The 16200-nt window shown below is 35.7% G+C and overlaps 1 protein-coding gene across 1 annotated transcript in view; it reads left to right on the top strand.

The window, feature by feature from the left end:
• The first annotated feature begins 5145 nt into the window (after nt 1–5145).
• The window catches only part of LOC107600598 (proprotein convertase subtilisin/kexin type 5-like), a 32259-nt gene continuing 21204 nt past the window's right edge, over nt 5146–16200 (top strand). Inside the window, exons 1-9 of the mRNA XM_016292532.1 lie at nt 5146–5307; nt 8733–8837; nt 9098–9211; nt 9401–9535; nt 10277–10353; nt 10471–10559; nt 10726–10898; nt 15700–15912; nt 16000–16100. Of these exons, the coding sequence (XP_016148018.1) occupies nt 5146–5307; nt 8733–8837; nt 9098–9211; nt 9401–9535; nt 10277–10353; nt 10471–10559; nt 10726–10898; nt 15700–15912; nt 16000–16100 (1169 nt within the window). The remainder of the gene's footprint in view (nt 5308–8732; nt 8838–9097; nt 9212–9400; nt 9536–10276; nt 10354–10470; nt 10560–10725; nt 10899–15699; nt 15913–15999; nt 16101–16200) is intronic.

Below are 16200 nucleotides of genomic sequence, written 5' to 3'. Positions count from 1 at the left end.
TATGATGCTGCTAAAAATAACATTATTTTGTGTATTTGGTGTAATGAAATGGTGTAATCAGCTGTAGGCAAGACGAAGCGATATCGTCTTCTTTTGGAAGACCAAACAAAGTAGTTTCGCTTTCACAACGAAGCACACAGCGTCTTCAGGACATGGCGGCAGCAGCAACAACAATACTACAGCGAGAATAAAAGTTACGCCTTCTTTCTTTGCGTGAACATTTGGGCGGCGTTATGCAAATCTTCCCACATAGTGAGGTAGATATGTGGGGGCGTGTTCGAACGAGCCATTTTAGGTAGGTGTGGCTGACTCTTAACTTTTATAAAGAATATCTCTTTGGATTTGAGACTTTAGTCTTTGCAACTTTACAGATCTTCTTTATGCACCAAGAGCTTGTAACACTCCAAAGAGAAAGGAAAAAATTAGATTGCATCATATGACCCCTTTAACCTAGAATCTAGAAACCTGAAACAACAGATCTATTCTACAATTTAAGTATTCATATGTCTCTCTCTCTCTGTGTGTGTGTGTGTGTGTGTGTGTGTGTCACGCTGCAGCCAAGCTGAGTGAGAGTGACCATGTGTGCACTGTGTGTGTGTGTGTGTCACGCTGCAGCCAAGCTGAGTGAGAGTGACCATGTGTGCACAAATTATTTGCACAATAACTCGCTCATTCTCATGTTACATGTTTATCGGAGCAATCACCTTAGGATACTTCGTTTACTCTATTTTCTAACTCGGTAGTTGTCAAACCCGTTGTAGAATCGCTGCTGTTTCGTTATTGAATGGAATATTCACATCAGACAATGCGGAGTGATAAATAGCAGCGAACGTTAGGACTAGGGATGTCCTGGGATTTTACTATAGTGCTGTTCATAGGCTACATGCTCTGGTGAGAGAGGCGGGCAAAGGTAACCTGATGTAACTGTCCACAGGCGACTTAGAACCTCAGGAGCTCAGGAGCAACTGCTGCCGTCTCTCCCTCATCAGGCTCAAGATTAGGGCTACTATTGCCAAACATCTCTGTTATTTATTTATTTACTTATTATTATTAATTTTTTATATTTTGTAGCGTCAGTCTCTAAGGACTTTGCTTTTTTTCTTTTAGCTTCTCCCAGCCGCCTTTGTCTTTATGTATTTTGCTTGTCATCACGAGCCCACTCTCCTTCGGATCAGTTTCAGTTTATTACAAGCAAAAAAAAGATTGCATTAGCGCCCCCTTTTTTGGCTGTCAACGTCACTTAATGTCGGACAACGGCCATTCTGGACTTCTTTTTTCACCTTTATTTATATGCTTTTAACAATACAGATTGTGTCAAAGCAACTGTACAGCATTAATTAGGAAAATAGTGTGTCATTAATGCAAAATTACAGTGGTAAACCCTCAAATTTCAGTTAAAGGCAGTTCATCATTGAATTCAGTGATGTCATCATCCAGCTCAGTTCAGTTTAAATAGTATCTGTGCAATCCAATCGACGATATCGCTGGAAATGAAGTGTCCCCAACTAAGCAAGCCAGAGGCGACAGCGGCAAGGAACCAAAACGCCATCGGTGACAGAATGGAGAAAAAACCTTGGGAGAAACCAGGCTCAGTCGGGGGGCCAGTTCTCCTCTGGCCAGACGAAACCAGCAGTTCAAATCCAGGCTGCAGCAAAGTCACATTGAGCAGAGGACTCAACTGGTTCCTGTGGTCTTGTCCTGGTGGCCGTCTAGGAGACAAGGTCTTCACTGGGGATCTGTCTCTGGGGCTCATCTAGTTGTCCTGGTCTCCGCTGACATTCATGGGTGTCGAGGTCATCTCTAGGTCCTGATCCACCATCTGGGCCCATGTGAGTGCTCCACTCATATACCGTTTATGCTCATCGGAACAGCAAAGTCCACTCAAAAATCGAGCTGACAGGAAACATCGATGTAGTACAGTATTGTTTCTGTTTGCAATAGCCCTACTGTGCTGTAACAAGGTGTGATAAATGGGCTAAATGCTAACCGTTATGCTCACGTGTCCTCTGATAATAATAGCTTTCTAGGATTAAACATTATTTGGATAATTGGTAAAAAAAAAATATCTCTTAATAGCCCTACTGTGTGTTAAACCTACCTGAAAAACTAAAAAGCAATTTATTTCATTTGTAGGCTTATCGTTATTCTTTATTTGTGCTATCATTAGTAATTTCTTTATTTGTTCTTATTTTATTATCAACTGCTTTGCCTCCTTGTCATTTTTTATTCAATTCAAAGTTTTAAATCAAGCTATCTCGTGCTACTGCAACAAAATTACCCAACTGTAAAATCAAAAATACACTGAATGAGCAAAACTAGCTTATATATAACTAGCTATCTCACAATGTTTACACATGAATAAAAGCCTACATTAAAATCTGTAATATAAATTGGTCTTTTCATTAGAAATTGGCCTACTGATTGCCACCACTGATGGACAATTTTTTTTAATAATATTAAAAATATCTGTATGACAGTGTATTCTGCAGTTCTTCCCTGCTGTACCGAATATCTATACTTTTCAAAGTATCATATCGAAGTTAGAAATTAAAATGTTGTGACAAAATTAATTTTGTAGGGTGCCACAAATTTGTTAAAATTTCCAAAGTGTGCCACGACTAAAGAAAGATTGGGAAACACTGGTCTATGCAAGCCCTAATGTACTTGCATCATTTGTAATATGTTTCATCTCAGGGTTTTAAATCGACTCCAATTGTTGAGACGGGACACTTTGGAACAGTCAATGCTGATCCTAATTTTAATGCCCAGAATGATGCTGCAAAATTAAAGAAAGCCATTGAGACCAAAGGTAAAGTGCAAAGTTAGCACTGTTTGCTCTGTTCTGATTGACATCATCACAAACAGGAGTGAAGCACAGCTGTGCAAAGGTAAGTGGAGGAATCAGATTCCTCTTCAGAGATAGTTGATTTTTATGCCATTTTGGAGTAGTTTAGCACTAACAGTGTTGTTTAAAATCTACAGTTTTACAATATTATGGCCAACTGAGCAAAGATGGTTTTGCCAAATATCTTGAAAACTTAGGTTAGGTACAAATATCCAAGATTAACTAAATTTATGTCTAAAAAATATGGAATGTTGTTCAAATTCACTTTTTAGTTATTATTTATAATTAATAATAACAAGAAGAATTATTAGTTTGTTTATTTTTGCATTAATAATGTTCTTACTGTCTTTTTCATGTTTTAGTGAAGTCTGCTTGGAACAAACCTGCCTACTTTGCAGAAAGGCTCCACCTGGCTATGAAGGTAAACTTGCAGAGAAATTCATAAAATGTTTTCAATTTGATCGAATTTGTCAGTGAATGTTGGTGTTTCTTATATCTGGCCTAATGATCAAAGAGGCTAGAACTATTTTGTATTTCTGGAGATGTTCAAATAACGCTTTTTCTGACCTAAAGGACATCAGGGTGTCAATATTGTGATGAAAATGACTATCAAATCTATATATCACTATATTAAGCAAATTTGCATTTTCACAAATAACTCCAGAATTGGTCTGATTTTTTTTTTTTTAAACTAATACCATTATAACTGCATATCAAAGTTTTAGGAGTTTAAAGTTGTCTTTGGTACAAGTGCTAGCATTTTAACAAATGGACTAACAAAAATAGTTGCCAACAGAATTCAGTCACATCATAGACCACAGGAACCAGTTGAGTCCTCTGCTCAATGTGACTTTGCTGCAGCCTGGATTTGAACTGCTGGTTTCGTCTGGTCAGAGGAGAACTGGCCCCCAGACTGAGCCTGGTTTCTCCCAAGGTTTTTTCTCCATTCTGTCACCGATGGAATTTTGGTTCCTTGCCGCTGTCGCCTCTGGCTTGCTTAGTTGGGGACACTTAATTTTCAGCGATATCGTCGACTTGATTGCACAGATATTATTTCAACTGAACTGAGCTGGATGATGACATCACTGAATTCAATGATGAACTGCCTTTAACTGAAAATTGAGTGTTTACCACTGTAATTTTGCATTAATGACACACTATTTTCCTAATTAATGCTGTACAGTTGCTTTGACACAATCTGTATTGTTAAAAGTGCTATATAAATAAAGGTGACTTGACTTGACTTGACTTGACATCATCAAATCAGTTAAACTGCAATATGGTCTTGTTTTACAGGGATTGTGAAGCAACACTGACACATTGACTAGAATCATTGTGAGTCATTCAGAAATTGACCTGCTGAAAATCATTCGAGAGTACAAGAGGATGAATGGCAAAAGCCTTCAGGAAGACTTCTGGTGAGTCTACGTAACTCATAATGGGCGATCTGAAAAGCTTTTGAATTCAATTTTGCATTCTTAGATCACTCGTATTTAAAACATCAATGAAAAGTGGTTTCTGTGTTTTTACAGAAAGAAACAAGTGGAGATTATGAGAAGATCCTGCTGGCTGTCTGTGGGACTCAATAGACAACAATAAACAACAACTTTATTCAACTGGATCATGCTAAACACATCTGTTCATGAAAGGGGTGTATTCATGACCCGTGTAAACATCTTATCTCCTCAGGGTGTGTCTCTTCAGGAGTGTTTGAGGTTTATTCTTGATATCGATTCATTTCTTGAGTTCATGTGAATAAAACAAATAAATTCAGAAACACATTTTTAAATTACCTGAAGGTAATTATATTCATACACAATGAAGACATCAACAATTAAATAAATGTAAAACCAAGTATCATAAAAGAAAGAATCAAAAACAATTAAGAAAAAAATGTATACAAATAAGTATGCAGCAAGCAAATCATTTTAAAAAAGCAAATTGATTATGATCTAACCAATGCAGTTTAATATAATAATGTCATGAATGGACCTTGGGCCTATTATTCAGTGTCCCCAGTGTTTCTTGTTTGCTGTACAAGCACACAGTGCACCTGTAGAAACTGATAGGACTGTAATTGGAGAAGATGTGCCACAGGCAACAGATGCAGCGGAGCCATCACAGTGGAGTAGCGCTCACACAGTCAAACTAGGTCCTTTAGGAACTTTTTTTTTTTACAATTGTTTGACAGTCCAGTCTGTTGTAGACAATGTCAGGCCACCTTTTAATGAGAACTTTTCAGTGAAGAGCTTCATCAGACCAATATCTCTGCATGAAGCAGAGAGCATAACCATCTGAAGATGTCTCCTACAGCACTTTTTCCATATGCATTTTTACTTGGGATTGGACTACAATATGTCCAGACAAAAATCTACACAAACCGCTGGGCGGTTAAAATAACTGGAGGCCCTGATGCTGCTGATCTTATTGCAGGAAAGTACGGATTTGCGAACATGGGCCAGGTAAGTACTTTGCAGAAATGTATTGCCAGTTAAGTATGTTTTGTTTGGTAACATCTGATAAAAGCTGAACAGTCTCACTTTTTACAATATAAACTGGGTATTATCTAATTTTTTTAACTTTTAATTTATTATTTAAAATGTGTGTTTTCCTTATTGAAATGCTTATTATGTATCTCAAAGACTTTTTCAGAATAGATAGTATTCTTTTGTGTTCTCCTGTTTTCTGTATGATCCCAAAATTGTAATTGGCAACTTTTCATTATGATACAGTAATGGTCACAGTTGGTAATTGGTACTTTGTTGGTACTTTGGAAAATAAATGTTATTCCAGTCATTGAAAGTGGAGGATGATGTTTCACCAGGTCCAATTACTGCTAGGATAAAACTTCATAGACCAACTCATTCTTATGAACACATTCTCTGTAAACACAAACTCTAGAATTAGTTTTCTTTCAAATTAGCCTTTTATTCTTACCGAGCCCATGTCTCTGGGTCACTGGCTCTTGTATAATAAATGTGTTTAACCATGCAAGACGAGCTCCTAAGCTCCATGGCATCTTATACCCTACTTCAGTTAGTTAACAGGCACACTTTCTTTTGCCTCCTAGAAGAGAAAATAAGTAAGGAAATTGCAGTGCAAATACATTTTAGATGTGATTTTAATTTCATTTAATATTTGAGGTTTACAATAAATAAAAAATGAACAAAGGTGTGCACATATAAGAATGCAATCGAAGTAATCTAAATTATGCAACTACTGTAAATTTGACCCACAGTGTAAAACTGTGTAAAATGTAAAACTGTCAATACATACACACTATTGTTCAAAAGTTTGGAGTCAGTAAGACTTTTATTTATTTATTTATTTTTACATTATTCTTATTTTTTCTAATTAATACTTTTATTCAGCAAGGGCACATTAACTTGATCAACAGTGATAGCATGGGCGACATTGGGGGGGGGGACAGTTATTCTTTACTGTGTTGGATTGACTGCTTTGATGCGTTGCAATACGGTAGGGTATTGTTTTGATGCTTAGGCCTACATTTATTTATTTATTTCATTTATATATATATTTTTCAGAGAAATGCTTTTCTTTTGAACTTTCTATTTATCAGAGGAACCTGAAAAATTTATCATGGTTTCTACTAAAAAATATTAAGCAGCACATCTGTTTTCAACATTGAATATATTAAGAAAATGCACCAAAATTAGCATATTAGAATACTTTCTGAATGATTAAGTGACACTTGAGACTGTAGTAATAGCTGCTGAAAGTTCAGCTTTGCCACTGACAGAAATGCATTTAAAAATATATTAATATAATTACATAATTTATCAAATTTATATAATTACACATACATACACTTAATTTTTTCCTGTTTTGTTATGTTGCTGCTTTATGTTAACCTGCTTTAAATTACTTTTCTTTCCCCATCAATTTACGCGCCATACACCATAATGGCAAAGCAAAAAACAAAAAAAACAAAAGTCTATTTTTTTGGAAATTTGTTAAAAATAAAAACCCCTGTCTGGAACAGTTGAAATGCAGGAGCATTCATATTGCTTGTAGATGTTATTACACTTCGAGTGAAGATAACCTGTGGGTAATTCAATTGAATGGGTATGATTTGGAAAGGCACACGTGTCTTAATAAAATGTCTAACAGCTGAAAATGCATATCGACGTGAAAACCAAGCTCTGAGGTAAGAAAAAAAATGCCTGTAGAGCTTAGAAACAGGATTGCATCAAGCCACACATCTGGGGAAGAGTTCAGAAAAAGTTTGCTTCATTGAAGCCTTAATGGAAGAAGTTCGAAACAACCAGGACTCTTCCTAGAGCTGGCTTCCTGGCCAAACTGAGCAACTGATGGAGAAGGGCTTTGGTAAGTGTGGTGACCAAGAACCTGATGGTCACTCTGGTTGAGCTTCATGATCATATGTGGAATTAGGACAAATCTAAAGAAGGGCAAACACCACTCCAACACTCCACAGATCTGGGCTTGATGGCTGTGTGGCAAGAATATATCCTCTCCTCAGTGAAGACACATGAAAACACACTTGGAATTTACAAAAAGGCACCTAAAGGACCCTCAGACTGTGAGAAACAAGATTCTCTGGTCTGATGAATCTCAAGTCCAAGCAAGCATCATGTTTGAAGCAAACCAGGCACTGCTCATTACCTGCAGAGTACCATCCCAAAAGTAAAGTGTGCTGGTAGCAGCCTCATGCTGTGGGGCTGTTTATCAGCGGCAGGGACTGAGGGACTCATTCGAGTAGAAGAAAAGGACAATGATTGTCCTTCCAACAGGACAATGACACTAAGCACACAGCAAGAGTGGCTTATAGACAACTCTGTGAATGTCCTTGAGTGGCCCAGCCACAGCCTGAGCTTGAACCCAATCAAATATTTCTGGAGAAACCTGAAAATGTGCATCTGCCCACATCCAACCTGACAGAGCTTGAGAGCTGAAGAGCTGAGGAGAAGAATAGCAGATAATTGCCAAATGCTGATGAGCAAAGCTTGTCGCATCATACCCAAAAATAATTGAGACTGTAAAGGTGCTTCAGCTTAGGATATGAATATTTAGGCAATGTACTTATTTAAGTTTTTTTTTCTTTTTATTTTGGGACAATTCTATTTTTGCTTTGTCATTATGATGTATGGAATCTAGATTGATGTGGGAAAAAAGTTATTAAAAGCAGTTTAACATAAGGCAGCAACATAACAAAACATGAAAAATTGAATACTTTCGCAAGATACTGTATATTATTATTATTATTATTATATTTTAAATAAAATTTATTTTTAAATTAGTAATTTTTAAATTGTAATAATATTTCTCAAGATTAGTGTTTTTACTGTACAGTATTTTGATCAAATAAATGCCTTGATAATAATACAACACTTCTCTTAAAAACATAATATATATTTATAAATATATAGATTTCTGAAAAATGTTGTCAGTAGAGCTTGGAATATTCATGTAGCACTACTTTTAGGCCAGTTTGAACCCCGGTTTGATTAGACAGTTTATTTAGCTTTGTCTAATTGCACACATGTTTTCTTTGCTAACATGTAAGATGCTGACTTCCTCTACTCAGTCAAATGAAATGTGTAACTGCCGTCCACAGCCCCGCGGCTGTTTAGTTTTGGTTAAATCTGGTATGGCTTCGGCCAACATCATAATGTCAAGGCACAGGGTGTCAAAGTGTAATCAGCAGCCAAAGTTTAAGCTCAGCTGAATCGTGCAGTGGGAGCTCAGGTTGCCTCTGATGGTAAGTCAATCAGCGGTGTAGGATAACCCTTTTGTTGTTTCAAAGGCATACGTCAGGGATGAATACATAATTTATATCTCAGTGTCAGTCACACTTCAGCAGCGGCTGTATATATAAAACAATCTTCTTCCCCTTGTGCCGCTGCAGATTGGTGGGCTAGTGGGCTATTACCAGTTCCAGCACAGTGGAATCATCAAACGGTCCACAATTAAAAGCAGAGGAAAGCACAATCTCATCACCACAGAGAACAAGGTACAAGGATCATATACCTTCAGTCACTGAGACACCACTGAATAGTTAATAAGTTATACTACACCACCCTATAAACACCACACACACTTACCAAAACAGATTAAGACGGTACACCAAACCACACGGATGCTTCCTTAAACTTGCCAAAAACATAACGAGACATTGATAACTGCTCTTAATGAATATTTCATTTAATTCACTGTGGTTTGTGAAGCATGTTATGTTGCCCAGCACATCACAAATATGTTCTAATGCCAAAGGTGAAGTGGATCCAGCAACAGATGGTTCAGAAGAGAGTAAAAAGAACCGACACAACGGACCAAACCCACGCCACCAGCTTCAATGACCCTAAATGGGACAGCATGTGGTATATTGTTAGTATGCAACACATTACAATCAGAAATTTTATATGCAGTTAAAAGACATTATTAAATTGAAAAAATTATTTCCACAAAATGTGTTATATCATATTAAAATATCCCTTGCAAACTTTTAAAAAGAATACCTTTTATTACCTTTACTAAAATGTACAAAATGTGTTATATTTGCCTTCTCTTTCATAGCACTGTGATCACAACTGCTTGACCGACATGAACATTCAGGCCGCCTGGCGCAGGGGCTACACTGGGAAAGGGGTTGTTGTTTCCATTCTGGATGATGGTATAGAAAGACAGCATCCAGATCTAAAACAGAACTATGTAAGTTCATGAAAAAAAGGACAGATATTTGCATAAAGAAATCTGAAAAAATTGTTGTGTATATTATTTACTTTTTTTTTTTTTAAACTTAAGAGAAGGGTGGCTGGTATAATCTGATATACTGTATGTTTATAATATTATATAAATTATTATATGCACTAAAAAATAAAAACATTATCCATTGACAAACCTGGTGGTTTATATTCTAGTAATCAGCCGAGTTGAAATTGTTACTTGTCAATGACCTCAAATACTGTGTGAATAATCAGCAAGACCCCTATATTGGTCTGTCAAATTTTTATTCTATAGATTTAAAATTGTGAGTGGGATATGACAAATATGAAGGACTATTAATATGTTGTCTATATGCTAACAGACGTTATTAAAGGGATAGTTCACCCAAAAATAAAAATTATGTCATCATTTACTCAACCTCACCTTGTTCCACACCTGTACGATTGTTTTGAACACAAAAGAAAATATTCTGAAGAATGTTGGTAACCAAACAGTTATTGGTAGCCATTGACTTCCATAATGGGGTGGGGTACTATGGAAGTCAATCGCTACTGTCAGTGGAACTGGTTCTTCAAAAAGAACCAACATTATTCAAAATATCTTCTTTTGTGTTCATCAGAAGCAAGAAACTCTTACAGGTTTGGAGCAAGTGGAGAGTGGAAATGATGAAATAATGTTCGTTTTGGGGCAAACTGTCCCTTTAATGTGTAATTTTATCTTTCTAAGGATGCACGAGCCAGCTATGATGTTAACAGCAATGATCCCGATCCAACACCACGTTATGATGCAACCAATGAAAATAAGTCAGTCCATTTCCCTCTCACTCACTCTCCACATATTTTTATTTTAAAATGCATAAAAATTACAGTTAGTGCACCAGACAAATATGAGGTTTTCTTTTCTTTGTGATTTCACAAAAGACATGGGACAAGATGTGCTGGTGTGGTTGCTGCCTCTGCAAACAATTCCCTCTGCATTGTCGGAATTGCCTACAATGCAAAAATTGGTGGTGAGTTATCAGAAGTGTTTGTTTATGTATGCATACATGATATGCCTCTATGGCTTTGGTAAACTGCCTGTTGTTATGCTTCATGCAACAATAAACTGTTACTGTATGTAATATTATTCATATCTATGAAGCTGTGTTTCCCAATTTCTCTTCCCTGCACATGTAGGTGTGCGCATGCTTGATGGCGATATGACTGATATGGTGGAAGCCCAATCCCTCAGTCTGAAACAGCAGTATATTGACATCTACAGCTCCAGCTGGGGTCCAGATGATGATGGCAGAACAGTAGATGGCCCCGGCCCTCTTGCAAGGCTCGCTCTGGAAAATGGCATCCGCAAAGTTAGTGTGTGTTTGTGTGTCTATGTACATTATAAGGCAGTCTGAGTCAAGACCAGACTTTACAAGACCCAAAGACCAACACTAGACTCCCTTTGACCATTTTTGGAAAGTAATAAAGTATTATTACTTTGCTATTGCACTTAAACCTACATGTAACTTTAGACCATTTGAGTTTTATTTCTGATAAAGCTTTAAATTATTTGCAGAGGGACATTGTTTTGGTAATTGCAAAAGTTATGCTTCAGCTCTGCTGTTCTATGTGGATGAATCTGATGAGTACCGGAGTACAGTTTGTTCCCTTCAGGGTTCCCACGCTTCTTGAAAGTACTTGAATTTTGTTTATGGCGCTATTTAAAAAAAATTGTCCTATATGTTCTGTCAAAGACAGAACAAGCAGCACTAATGATTGGGGGTGGAGATGGGGGAGCGCGAAAAAAAAACTTGTGTGTGTTGTGTTGATGTGCAGCCTAGAGCCCTGAGCGGGACAGTTTTCTTAAGCCCGCTCCCGCTGAATTTCTGACCATTACCGCTCACTCCCGCAACGTGTGTGCTACGCTCCCGCAAACATTCTTATTGTCTCATTCTATATATTTCATCAACGAAAATAGTTCCAAATATAGTAACAGCTGAGCAGCTGCACATCTCTAAAAGCAAACACAGCCGAGTTTCATTCATGAATGAACGTGTGTTTTTGAACGAATCTAGTGAGTCAGTGATTCATGATTACCCATACATAAAGATTTCATTCCTGAATGAATCAGCTGTTCAAACGAATCAATTGAATTAATGATTCAGTGATAAAATCAGTGACTTACCGCCACCTACTGGTGGATTTAGTTAAATTTTTAGCGTATAATTTCAATTATCTAAATAATTTAATATTTCTGTATTCAAAATGTTATATTTAAAACATTAATCTCCACATGAATGTATGAATTTAATTGCACTCATGCCATCTCTGAGCCTCATTAAACGTCTGAAAATGTACCTACTTTTGTACACTTCTGTGCCACCTCTGTAGTACAAATTAATTAATTTATACTAATTTCATATGATTGGTAACTTATTTGTCGTATTCTACTTCTTATATTGTTTTAAATAGACATTTTAAAAGGCTTATAAACATACATTTTTGAATTTGACATAGATGAAAATTATGCCATTACAAAGATAAAAAGAAAATACTCCTGTAAGTCACTTTAAGGAGTCAAATGTCATCTCGTATTAGAAAGGATCATTTTTTATCAGAATTTTTGATTATTGATCAGAAGGTGCTCCTTTTTTTATATATATATATATATAAATTAGGAGGACAAGTGCTCCTAAACAAAAGTAAGCATAGAGTGTATCAGAGAAAGCTGAGAGTGTATCAGTATATTAGATCCGTGCATGAGGTCTTAGAGACAGCAGCCTAAATAAACCTGCTGCTGCCTTTCATTATACAGTGAAAGGCTATCCAGTGTTATTTTACAGTTGAGTATAGATTATAGTTAGACCTAACTGAAAACATTTCTTGTTATTATTATTTTTTTGTGCTATTGATTGTCATTAATTTATTTGTTCTTATTTTATTATTTACTATTGACTTGTCTTTTTTGTTAAAATAAGCCCATGTCCACATGTACACGTGTATTTTTATAAACTGAGTTTTTCCTTCTTCCGTTTAAAAAAAAAATCTCCGTCCACATGAAAACGCAAATGCATGGTCCATGAGAAATAGTCCTGCCACCACAGCTGGAAAAAATCCTAGAAGAAGCACTGCGTACATTTAATAAAATTAGAAAAATGCATTTACAAAGGTAAAAAGAAAATGCCCCTGAAATCACTTTGAGTCAAATGTCAGCTCGTATTATGAAGGCTAATTTTTGATCAGAATTTTTTATTATTGATCAGAAGGTGCTCCTAAATTATTTAATTAGGAGGACAAGCGCTCGTAACTACAAGAAGAAAAACACTGCTCTTAAACTGGGTGTGTGACAGGTATGGCTGTGGAATGGGGTTTGGCTGAGGAAATATTTTCAGTCAAAATATATATTTTTTACATTAACCCCATAATTTTCGCACATCAGGGAGCCGATATCAATATGCGGGGTATTGAAATCGCATTTGAATAAGCGCTTGCTGTTCAATTTCACTTTCGATATAGCGAAATAGCGGCACTCTGTGTAAAGGGAGCACATCTTACAGTGCATGCATAATTATTATGGACGTTGATATTCTGATCAAATTTTTTTCCAAGCACATTTTACCAATTCCAAACCACATCAATCTTAATAACTACTATTATTTTTGTAGTTAATCATTTAGAAGTGATATATAATTGTCCATGAAGGCTGGAAATGAAAAACTCCTTATTAAGGTGTGCAGAATTATTAGGCAGGTTTTCTACGGATGGAATGAGCCAAAAAAAAGAGATTTAACTCAGACTGAGAAGTCAAAAATGATTAAATCCCCATGAGAAATATTAAAAACTAATGCAATACAGAAATGTCGGTAACACTTTACAATAAGGTTCATTAGTTAACATTAGTTAACTACTTTAGTTAACATGAACTAAGCATGAACAATACTTCTACAGCATTTATTAATCTTAGTTAATGTTAATTTCAACATTTACTACTGCATTATTAAAATCAAAAGTTGCGCTTGTTAACATTAGTTAATGCGCTGTGAATTAACATGAACTAACTATGAACAACTGTATTTTCATGAACTAACATTAACAAAGATTAATAAATACTGTAATAAATGCATTGTTCATTGTTTGTTCATGTTAGTTAATACATTAACTAACATTGACATTTCGGTAACACTTTACAATAAGGTTCCATTAGTTAAAGTTAAGGCATGACCATTGGTCAGCAAAATGCTAACTGGGACAGCGGGGTCAGAAAAAAAAACAGGTGAAGAAGAAAAGACAAACGTTAACTGCAAAATTTAGTCATTTAGCATTTACTCTCCAGTGCCACCATTTTCCAGAACGGCAACCTTCCTGGAGTCTCCAGAATTACAAGGTGTCAGGTTCTCAGAGACTTTGCTTGGGTAAAAAAATCCTAAAAAATGACCCCTACTTAATAATAATAACATGCTGAAGTGTTGTGAAATGCATGAAGACTATTTTTATAGGCTTTATGGACAGATAAGTTGAGAGTGACTCTTGAAGGACCAGCACCACATCCTCTTGTACCACTGTTTGAAGAATTGATCTTCCAGAATCTGGCAGTAAGTTTTAGGAGCTCATTTTTGTCAGTCTCTGCAAGACAGACTTTTCAGGATAGGAGATAGACTAAAAATGCACTCTCAAAACTTATTGCAACATGGAGCTAAGGAGAAAATGTAGAACTTTAAAAATTGGAAAAACAGCTTAGTGAAAAGCATTTACAGTTTAAAAGCAAATAGAAAGTCCTATTTTTTATTTCTTTTCTTAATATTTTTTTGCAGATTTGCACATGTACAAGGTTTAAAATGTTTGTGAAATAATTTTTTTAAATATTGACGTTTTGAGCAGCTGCATGTTTGAACAGCTGCATTCCTGTAGGTCAAAGATGAAACAATGGGATTTACAATAAAAAGTAATTTACTAAATTATTTTGACTTGAGTTTATTTATTAATGAGTAACGTCTCTTTTGAGTGAATGTGCAAACTTTTTTGTTATCAGGTTTTACCATGTTATTACAAAATTTAACCACTTTTTATTAATTTAAAAATTGAGAAATTCTTTCAAAATTAAATATTGTACATGAACTACAGCAAAAACCAGTTTGATGCATATTTTATCAATATTTTAAGAATTTGATTTGAATATTACCAGTGCTGACTTCAATGGATTTCATTAAATTCCTTTGAACACAACTGCTCAAAACGGTCTAAATTGATAAAACCTACACATTCAAAACATTATTACTCTGACATTTTTAATGTAAATGTTAAGTGTAAGTGGTGAAATGTTAAGTAATAAGGTCTTTCATGACACTACATATGCTGGGGTGTGAATTGGATAGGTGCTTGATACAAAATAAATGGTTCTTTGAAAAGTCCTTGAAAGTCCTTGAATCTGGTGTTCATGAAAGAGTGGGAACCCTGTCCCTCATTTTAGACCATTTGTAAAATGTCTTCCCTCATTTCAGTTAAGTCATTGCCATCACAGTTTAATCAAATTAAGACAAGGGATGGTGCAATGTACTTAAATTTGTGTTTAATTACATATTTACATTTAATGAATACATAAAAAAATGAAACAACCATGTAATTTAATTAATGCACATTTTTATATTGGTTTAATAGAAAATTATTGTTTTTCTGTTTTCTTTTTATGACGAGAGTAAACATTATGTATAGTAATTTATAGTAAGTATAAACTAAATTAAACATTGACTAACAAAATGTTTAGTTGTTTTGTGAAAAGTTGTAAAAGCCAAAAAATTGACCTGCATTAAATAACATATTGGCTTATGTCTAAAGAAAATATATTAAGTATGGCATATGGTCTTTATGATTAATACTATTTATAGTTTATATAAATGTTTTTGTTTTTGGCAACAATATATTTTGCTATTATATAAAAATAATACAGGTTTGAAGCAAACCATAACTATAATTTGAGAAAAACTAATACATTTGAATGTGTAAGGGCTGCCACCTGACATACAAAATCTCCTGTTAATTTTTACTTCGTGTCCTTGCAGTTTTTTTTTTTTTTTTCATTTTTAAATAGCAATTCCTTTAGATATTACAAGTAAAATTACTGTTAAAAATTGTAACTAAACAGTAATCATCCATGTATTCTTCTTTGCTTCTCAGGGCAGAAAGGGCCGTGGCTCCATCTTTGTGTGGGCATCAGGAAATGGTGGGCAGAGTCAAGACCACTGTTCATGTGACGGTTACACCAACAGCATTTACACCATCTCAGTAGGCAGCACCACTCAGATCGGCCGAAAGCCGTGGTACCTGGAGGAGTGCTCCTCTACTCTGGCCACAACTTACAGCAGTGGAGACAGTCACAGCTTAGGCGTTGTGAGTCACTCAGTGTGTATTTGTTTGATTCTTTGTCAGAAATTGTTGGTTTTTCCTCACTGGCTCCATACATTTGTGTGTTTTCAGGTTACAACAGATTTGAGGCAGAGTTGCACTGATGAGCACTCCGGCACTTCAGCATCGGCCCCCATGGCTGCAGGAATCATCGCCCTCACACTGGAGGCAAAGTAAGCGGTTGTGGTTTATTTGTGCTCTTTCTGTTACAGTGGGTACGGAAAGTATTCAGACCCCCTTAAATTTTTCACTCTTTGTTATATTGCAGCCATT

This window comes from Sinocyclocheilus grahami, unplaced genomic scaffold, assembly GCF_001515645.1.
Source record: "Sinocyclocheilus grahami isolate Dianchi unplaced genomic scaffold, SAMN03320097.WGS_v1.1 scaffold287.1, whole genome shotgun sequence".
NCBI classification, from domain to species: Eukaryota; Metazoa; Chordata; class Actinopteri; order Cypriniformes; family Cyprinidae; genus Sinocyclocheilus; species Sinocyclocheilus grahami.
Note: the sequence above shows the minus strand (reverse complement) of the source record. Positions and strands in the feature narration are given on the sequence as shown.